General features: G+C 40.9%; 1 protein-coding gene across 1 annotated transcript; it reads left to right on the top strand.

Moving 5' to 3' along the window:
• The first annotated feature begins 1,374 nt into the window (after nt 1-1,374).
• MPLKIP (M-phase specific PLK1 interacting protein) lies at nt 1,375-9,144 on the top strand. Its single transcript, XM_027675853.1, has 2 exons — nt 1,375-2,510; nt 6,730-9,144. The coding sequence occupies exons 1-2, from the start codon at nt 2,157-2,159 to the stop codon at nt 6,931-6,933; spliced, it is 558 nt and encodes a 185-aa protein (XP_027531654.1). The 5' UTR covers nt 1,375-2,156; the 3' UTR covers nt 6,934-9,144.
• Nucleotides 9,145-9,365: the final 221 nt, after the last annotated feature.

Genomic DNA, 9,365 nt, shown 5'->3' on the forward strand with positions numbered 1-9,365 from the left:
CTCCGGCGCTCTAGGTGCCCGCTGACGTGTTCCCTCCTCCACTGCATCGGCGGGACAGTTCCCTTCCCCTATCCTCTCCTATAAAGCACTCCCGGCTGGACTTTACAAAGCAGGAAGGCGCCTTGCAGATATTTGCAGCAGGAATCCTGCTGTTCTGGAAGCTCGTACTTGCAGTTCGGCGTACAGACTGTGACATGCGACATTGCCAAGAAGGAATAAAAAGTAAAATGCCTGCTCCCCCCCGCCATCCCCCGAAAGGTTTTCCTCACTTACTAAGGTAGGCAGCCGCACTGGATGCCATTATATCTGCTTACTGGCACCAGGTGGATCCGTCAGCACAATTCTTCCCTGAAGGTGCAGTATTACTTACACTGTAAGGTGTATCTTCAGTTGGCTGTGGAAGGGTTAGCTTGAATTGACCTTAAAGCAATTCGTCCCTGAGCGAAGTACACTCTGACTCTTTTTAGTCCTATTTTAGGACAGAGTAGAAGACTTGTTATAGGAACATCATAGTCTCTTCTTGCTCTGTAACAGGATAAAAAAAGCCTGCACACAGTTTTAGCATTTATTTATGAGAAATATGATGTGACAATAAGACAACAGTTGCATCTCAAGAGTAGCTGAAACTTCTGACAGCTTGAACGCGAGCATTATGAATAGCACAGGCTTAAGAAATGTTGCATGTCAGAATTCTGAGGAAGAACACAGAAAATCTTCTACATTACAGGTTCGTTGACTGGACATGCTATGCATAATGCAAAGTATGACGTGGATGCTTAAAATCCTAGAAGTAATTTGGATTTGTCAACAAGAGGAAATTAGTCAGTTGAATTATCCCAGTATAACTCAACACGTACATAACACTAAGTATTTCTAAATTTGTTTGGTGTGGAAAGGGTTTAAATTAAATGAAGCTGTCCTTTTTTGGAATGAGACCAATCAGACAAGTTTGTAACTTATGTTGATAAACTGTTTTGTGTAAACATGGCAGTCCTTGTGTGCACAATAGTAACAGATAGAAAATTGGTCTTCTAGACTAAAGGATTAGCAAAAAATTTAAGTGAGCAGATTTAGCCTCTTTCCCTTTTAGAATTAAAAGGATATTGTCTCATTTTGCACAGGAAAATTTTATAACGTAGTGGAGAGCTGAGTTCACTGAGAATATAAAGTTAGTTCTTGCCATTGAAAAAAAAAAGTCAACCCAAACCCCAAACAAGTATTTAAAGCCAAACAAAAGCAAAACTGGTATATAAAGCATAGAAACATTCTGCTTATTTTAACGGTTAACCTGTGTTCTGTGCTGTTCTGAAAGCCCTCTTTAATTTTCATATATATCCTAAAACCAAGTAGTGCTGATGGAAATAAAAAAAAAGTCTTTATTATTTTTTTGTACAGAGTTGTTGAGGATTTGCATTGGTATACCTGAGAACAGAGCAGGAATGGTAATAACACTGTTTAATTGCTGCTAAATATGAGGTTCTCCTCCAAGAGCACATTTTGCCACGAGTTTGTATGAGTGAGTCGTTGCCTGAGCTGCTACTCCACTGAATTGCTGGCAGTTCGAACTGACTGTAAAGCAAACCCTTTCCATTAAAGTGCTCTTTAAATACGTCACTGTATGTGCTGTCAATCGGGACTGCCCTAGCGCGCGTAGTTATTTGCAGGCTCAGATGTTATAAGACAGCAGAACAAAGGCGCACAAATAAGCATATCTGAAGTGCCATGAAGTGTGAGGTAAATACTCTCTTTGCTGTACAACAGTTCATTTCGTCGTTGTTCACTGTAGCTGTGGAACCGCGGGTATTCCCTCACAGCACCCAGGGCTTTCACCGCCTGAGTTACCAGGCGCGGCTGCTACGCGTCTCCTGAGACTCTCTTACTCCAGATTATTCCTCTTGATCTGGAAAACGCACAGAATTACTCAGCGTCGGCGTGACAGATCGCTATGCGAGGTTGAACGAGCCGAACTCCCACTCTCCCACTTCCAGGTGAGATGGACGGCGCCTCGCCTTCCCCGGCCCGGAACGTTTGGAGGCCGGAACCTTCGGACCCCTGGCGGGGAAAAGGCGTGGGGAAGGAAAAGGAGCGCGCGCGGCGCCGCCATTGCGCAGGTTCCATTCCCGGCGCTGCCATTCCCGGCCTGTTTCTTCCTGGCCATGTACCGGCCGGGATTCCGCGCGCCCACACCTCCCTACGCGGGCGGCGGCTTCCGGAGCCCCCCCTCCGGCGGAGGGCCCCTGCCGCCCTCCCCGCGGGGCTACGGGAGCCCCCACCACACGCCGCCCTATGGGCCCCGGCCCGGCCCGTACGGCGGCGGCCTCTCGCCCCGCGGGCCCGGGTTCCAGGGGCGCTTCGGTAGCCCCTCGCCGGGGGCGCAGACACCGCGCAGGCCGCAAAGCGTCAGCCCCCGGTACCCGGCTCCCTACGGCGGCGCGGCCGCGGCCGGGGCGCCCCTGCACCTGCCGTCGCAACACAAGCGCTCGCCCGGGGGCTTCCAGAGGCACTTCCAGGTATGGGGCAGGGCGGAGAGGGACACGGGGAGGGAGGGAGGGAGCTGCTGCCGCTTTAAAGCCCGCTAGGGAGAGCACGCTGAGCGCAGCATCCACCCGCTCCAGCACGATTTTCAGTGAAAAGCGGCACTTGCACCGCACTGGGCAACATCAGTGTTCCCTGCCCCCCGCAGCAGAGAGGACGGCGAGAGCACAGCTCAGGCAGCTGTAAGATGAGGAAAGGGAAAAGGGCCCCGGGCCTGGCCTGTTGTGAAGACGCAAGGGCTGACAAAAGTGCAACTTTTCTTTTTCATATTCTGGCATGTGAAGGTAGAGAGAGAATTAAGCACCAACCAAAACTGCAGCAAACGCCTCTTTTTCCTGTACATGCCTCCCTTTGATTAGTTTTCTTCGATGCAGTGGTGAAGCACTACGGGCTTTTAGTTTGCCTGTATTGTTACATCATGGGAGCTTCCCTATCCACGCCCTGTCCAGACCCAGAGCTTTCTGGGACACGGCTAGAGAACAGGAGTGCTTATTAAAGAGAATTAAGCTGAGGCTTCTTTAAGCAGAAATTAGAGCACCTGTTGGGATAATAGACTATTATTTTGAAGTCTTTGCATTGGACACTGAAAGCTTCTGTTTGTATAAAGTAGTTTTCCTGACAGCCATTCCCAACGGGTTCTGTGGGTTTTGCTTTTTTTCCAGGTGGGTTAGTTGTGGCATGTGACTGGCAATGCACATAGGGATGATACTAACTTTTTGTATATAACTGGCCTTATGCATTATTAGGTAAGCCTTAAAAGTTCAACAAATGCCACGTGCAGTACAAGCAATGATAAATTTTGCAGGTGCTCTTACTGACACTTCAGGGATTAGAGTGTGATAATGAAGTCAAATCTTAATAGAGATTAGTAAAATGTTAACGTGCCTGCACTGCATTGTCATATTTCCATTCAGAAAGAGTATTTTGCTACTTTTTTGTGATGCAGTTAGCTATCTTACAGGAATCTCATAGTTGGTGGAATGGGATCATTCTGAGCTTTGTACATATTCAACACAACAGCAAAGACTCTCTTGGTGTGAAAGCCAATACATAGCTTAACCTCTGTACCTGTGGAAAAGGCCAAGGATGTGGCATTTCTGCTGCAGATTCTGGAGGGACAGTTTATGTCATCGATGTCTAATTTCCCTGCAAAAGATCACTCTTTGGCTGTTCAATTAAGTGGCTTTTTCAAAGTCTGCCTTAAAGTAATTGAGCAGAAGAATATGCAGGAATCCTTTTGTCCCTAGTTTTAGTCAGAACTGTTTCTTGTCAGGACCCGTGGACAGGAACAGTCCCATAGGCTCATTCGTGATGTAAGAAACCCAATATAAAGAAGGTAGAAGTCTGAATCCAGTCTCAGCTTGTCACAACATTTTCCCTTCTCCCCTTTCCTTCTGTAGACTTTGTGAGTAGTTTAGGAGCATTGGCCTGATGGTGATGCTTTGAAAGACTCAAAGGATATTGTACGTCTGTAGCTCTGCATAGGACTGAAGTAATATCTGTGTATGCTTTTATGAGCATCCACAAGGGCTGTTTTTCTGGGTGGGGGGGCAGTGGAGGCAGTCACAGAGGGAGGAATCTCATAAACCCCAAGTCCCCATTTTCTTTGGTGTGGACAAGAATCTCTCCATGAGGCCATGAATAGATTCAGGTAGAAGGCCTTTTTGCATTTTCTAAGCATCAGATTTCTTTGTGAGCCATGTGTATTGTCCCCCTCTCTTCTGTAGGTGCTGATGTTAAGAGATCTACAGTGCTTTTGAAATCTGTGATGCTGCAGTCACTTTTGAGAAGGAAGTCTTGAGTGGTCCTTTAAAATCTTGTCAGAAAATCCAAAAGGCAGTTTATGTTTACTTCAGTCTTCCATTAATGTCATGTCATTGGCATTCTGTGCTCATTTTGTGCTTGCAGACATTCATTTTTTTAAATGAGCAGAAAACACAAAGAAAAATATAGAGAGCTTGTTGTTTCTGAAATGGGTGACAACCTTTATGTGGCCAATAGTTTACAGCACTTTCTGGTCTTTTCACAGACATGATCTGCTTTATATGTTATGAAAACACGGTCATGAAAACAAGGGCCTGTAGTGACAGGACAAGGAGGAATGGCTTTAAACTGAAAGAGAATGGGCTTACATTGGATATTAACGAAAGTTAAGTGAGAAAAGGCTGTTGGCATCAGTGACAGCAAAATAGAAAGTTTTTTTTAAGGTATCTTTGGCGTCAAACAGTGTCTCTTGCACAGAGTGGTTTAATTTCTACAGGTAGGGCAATTTCCCTTTTCCACAGGCCTAAAAAAATACAGAGGGGGAAAAAGCATATGTTGACTAGCATTCTAGACTTAAATAATCTACATGCTTAAATTTAACACTTACTAAAGTCTGTCAATCTTGTATTACATAATAATACATTTCCTAGATTTCAGACATGCTAAAAATGTCAGTGTTACTGATGGCCTGCATATATTGTAGTGAAATTTAATATTATTAAATAAACCCATACAAATGAGCCTTACCATTGGATTATTTTGTTCCTTCACTGAATACTGCACATCATTGTCAGCTGAGCTTTGTGTTCTGCAGATTAGACATAGCATTAAATAAGCTCCACACTCAAACTGTTATACAATGTCAAAGTTACTGGGTCTTCCTTAAATGTGCTGTTGCAGAGATGGTGAAGTTTTGTGTTTTTTTCAGACAGAATGCCCTGTTTACTACTGCTTTACTACTAAATGTGAGGGCTTAACGTAAATGTCACTTTTGCTAGTGCATATCAACTTTAGAAAATTCTATGTCCCTTAGAAAGTTTTTTAGATGTAGTCTGAGGTGATTCTCTCTGATCCTTGTAGGGTTTGATGCAATAAAGTAATTCTTCTGTTTTGAGATAATCATCTAAGCTACATAACCTAACTACAAAGGATCATTAGAAACAAGTGCCCTGTAAAGAAGACATGGATGTTCCCACATTTGGTCATGTATGCATTGTCATCAAGCTTTAGGAGTTTTAGAAGAGTTCTTGCTGGAACCAAATTGACGTGTTCCTGCCACAGCACATGAGCAGAAATAGGTTCAAGCTGTTTGAGGGAAATCTATTCTTCTGGCTAAACACAGGGGGCTTCACTGTATGGCACCATTTCTCAGTTTTACCCAAAAATTTTTTCATGTGATCTGTTTATGTAGATTCTGTAAGGGCTTATTAGTCAAATTCAAATACCATCACTGCTGATCCAAAAAGTCAGGGGTTGGGAAGGGTAGGAGGGGGAAGCAGCCCGTAATCGTGTTTTTACCGTGCTTCACAAAGTTTGATACAGCCTTGAGGAGTCCTGTTGTTCTAATCGTACAGAATGCAATGGGCATGTTTGGAGTCTATTGTGTACCTGTAATATGCGTTGTTTAACTTTTGGTAAAAACAAAATTAATTTAAATAAATACAGCTTTAAACAAAACCTCACTTTTTAGGGAAGTGAATCTGAAGAGAAGAACAATGGGTGATGCTAGCAGGAGAAAATGGTTATAGGCATTCCTTTATATCATAGCTCTCTTTAAGTTGCAGACTTGTAGCAGCTTTACACAAGCAATTGTAGTGATCCTTGATCTTAAAAAAAAAAAAAAAATCGAAAGTTCCATGTGAAAGTCAGTATCTGCTTAATCACTGATTACCATTCAGATTGTATATAAAATAAAGCCATCTGTTCTCAAATTTCACAGAACACTGGTTTGAATGAAATGTGGTTTTTTTCTCAATGAGTTCTTTGGGTCATTTGTAGCTATTTGCGTTATACAACACTGTGTTCAATCTGTAAGTACTTAATATATGACTTCTGCTCTTGTTAATATTGTCAGCTCTTCCTCAGCCTGTAACTCCCTGTTTTGTTATTCAGCTTTTGTTAGACATATCGTTGACTTAGGCAGCTTATGAAGAACAGCATGAGGAGCTTTTCCGTAGATGTGTGCCAGAGTGATGTAAACAAGTGTTTTGGAGAAGTCTGTTGTGGGGCTTTTTTCTTATTTTGGTAAATCATCAGCTGTAATTAAAAGAATAATAAAGTTAATATTTTCTGAGGAAGATGCAAGTGAGGCATAGTAATGATCATTAATAATCAGCTTCAAAGCTCTACTACAGTAGAAAGAAACATTTTTTTTTTTAAGTTTGAATTAGTCTATTGAATGTTTCTTTACCTGATGGTTTTCTTCCAAAGGGATCACCCAGGACATCTACTCCATTTGGTACAGCGCATGGCAGAGAGAAAAGAGTGTCTAATGATGTGGAAAACTATTACAGACCTTCAATGCTTGAGGACCCATGGGCTGGCCTAGAGCCAGTTTCTGTTACAGACATAAACCAGCAATACAGCAGTGAGCAAACAACATGTACTGGTAAAAAAGGGAGGTATTTCAGCTAACACTTTTAAAGGCCAAATAACTCCATCTTGTCAGGAAAACTTTGGGACAAAATCTTAACAGTTACACAAGATGAACAATAATCAAGACCTTAGATAATGCTTTTATTTGAACGTATGTCCACCCTTTTATCCTACTTTTTTTTATTGCATTGGATATTTTTATGTATGAGATGGAAAAGGAGTGGTAGGAAACCTTACATTTCTGGCTATGTGGAAGTGCCTACCAGCTTTGAAGAACAAAGTGTTCTTTAATCACCAGCGACTGATTTGTGGCTGTTAAAACAGGTTTCCGTATACTTACCTCTTCCATGCCAGATTGTTAGCCTTTTATTGTAAAGTACTTTAGGAAGTGGTATTTTTTTATGTTTCAACATTTTTAGAATGAAGTAACTTGGAAATAAAATAAAGTTTTGTAAATTCTTGTTTTGTAATGTATAAAGAATATTTTAGGACTCTTGTTAAGGTGTACACATTAACACAAATAGTACTATTGAAATTAGGTGACTTCTGTAAATGTGCTTGTATGCCATAGTTAACCTGTGGTTTTGTGCAGTGATTTTTGTTAATTGCAGTGTAACGTGAAGTTTAGCCATCTCAGGAAACAAATGTATTGCTTTTGGAAAGTTTAATTTGTTGAACCAACTCTTGAGTCACAAACTTAATTCTGTAATCATTTGCTTTTGTGTTTAAAAAAATATAGTTGAATCAATATTAGACATTTTTGGATTATAGTAACAAGTCTGTTCAGTGGCAGTTTAAGTCTAAAGAGTACATAAAACATCAAGATAAAGTAACTGGAAATGTTCTCTGTGGGGTCCACCTGTTTAGAATAGTATAGAATGAATGACAGGTTTTGTTATACTGTTGACATTAGTACATGCATAGCTTTTTTTTTTAATCTGTACAATATTTTCCAATTATTTTTTATTTTTACTTATGGCAGGAATCATTGCCAGGAGAGCTGTTTTGTGTGTGTGCATGCTATATTTTTATACTGAAGTGGAAAACAAGGAGTTGGTTTTTTAGACCTTGTCTTTACATGGAAGATCCATGCATCTCAAGTACGTCACCTCTGTTTTCCCCCAGCTGACCCTGTTGTTTTAGTATTATATCCAAAAAGGCCACTCAGAGAACTGAGAACGTAATGCCTTCTGGATATCAAGAATGGTTAAATCTTCATCCCAGAATCAAAAGAACTGTGCCTTAAATGGCAGCTATCAGTATCATTATCTGTAATAGATACCAGCAAAACTGAGATGACAAGTTGCAGATAGTCTTTAGAATTTATACATCAGTTAATTGATGTCAATTGTGAAAAGTGAAGTATAAAGTTTTCTTTCTTTTTTCTTTTTTTTCTTTTTTTAAAACCTTGTCAGGTGCTGTAAAGCTCACAAAAAAAAAAAGTCACCTTTTTTTTATTGCTATTTCCCATGTGATTGAATGCAATTTATTTTTTGCAATGTTTGGTGACCTTGGAGAAACAAATATGATTTTATTCAAGACACTAAAGCTCTGATGTGTTCACAGTTAGATATGAGAACAGTCTGGGTTTGGAAAGGAGAAAGGAAAGGTAAAGGATTCCTGACAGAAGAGAGTCTGTTAAGAGGTGGGACTGCTTACACAGTAGGCAGTATCAGCTGCTAAGTATCATTGCAAAGGTACATTTTGCCACTTTGGCTTTGCAGTTGGCCCAGGGATCAAAGCCAGCCTCCTCTGGTAATAATTCTTAACTCCTGGAACCAGGTGTCAGACATCAGTGAAGATAAATGTTCCAGAAAGAGACTTGAGGAAATATTCTTGAAGCACTGTTTAATCAATCCAGACCTTCTACAATGGCATCTGTTAAGCTGCTGCTCCAGTGCACTTCAGGATATGACCCAACAATTATATCGCACTGCTAAAGACTCCAATCACTTGGTCAAGAATCCACACCAAAAACTTAAAAATTATTCACCTTTCTGGCTTCTAGGAGAAATTCTGCAATTACAGTAAAATTTTAAAATGTCATTGTTGAATAGCTGTAAAATGCATGAACACTTGTTCAGAACTATAAATATAATGTACTTAAAGCCAGTTTAAGCTTTGCCTTTTGTGCTGTGATACCCAGCAAGCTTAAGCACTTACTTCCTCACCAGGTTTTTTTCCTTTTTACCATATGGCAAACATTCTTTTTCCCCACATGTTTCTAACCGAGAGAGAATATATCACTTCCTCATTTATTAATGAAGCTACTTCATAGTAACAGTATGACTCTGGAAATAGCATTTGATGATAAAAAGTAAAGCACAAATACATCCTTTCTTCATGAGCCCATGAAACAAAATAGTGCCTATGTCTTGTTAATGAAGGGATTCTTCTGTAATGAATGTACTAGGAATATGGGCATTGCTCTTTCTTCAACAGACTTCTTAGATTTTAAGGTAAGTAATTTA

This window comes from Neopelma chrysocephalum, unplaced genomic scaffold (assembly GCF_003984885.1).
Source record: "Neopelma chrysocephalum unplaced genomic scaffold, ASM398488v2 Primary Assembly neopelma1_26, whole genome shotgun sequence".
NCBI classification, from domain to species: domain Eukaryota; kingdom Metazoa; phylum Chordata; class Aves; order Passeriformes; family Pipridae; genus Neopelma; species Neopelma chrysocephalum.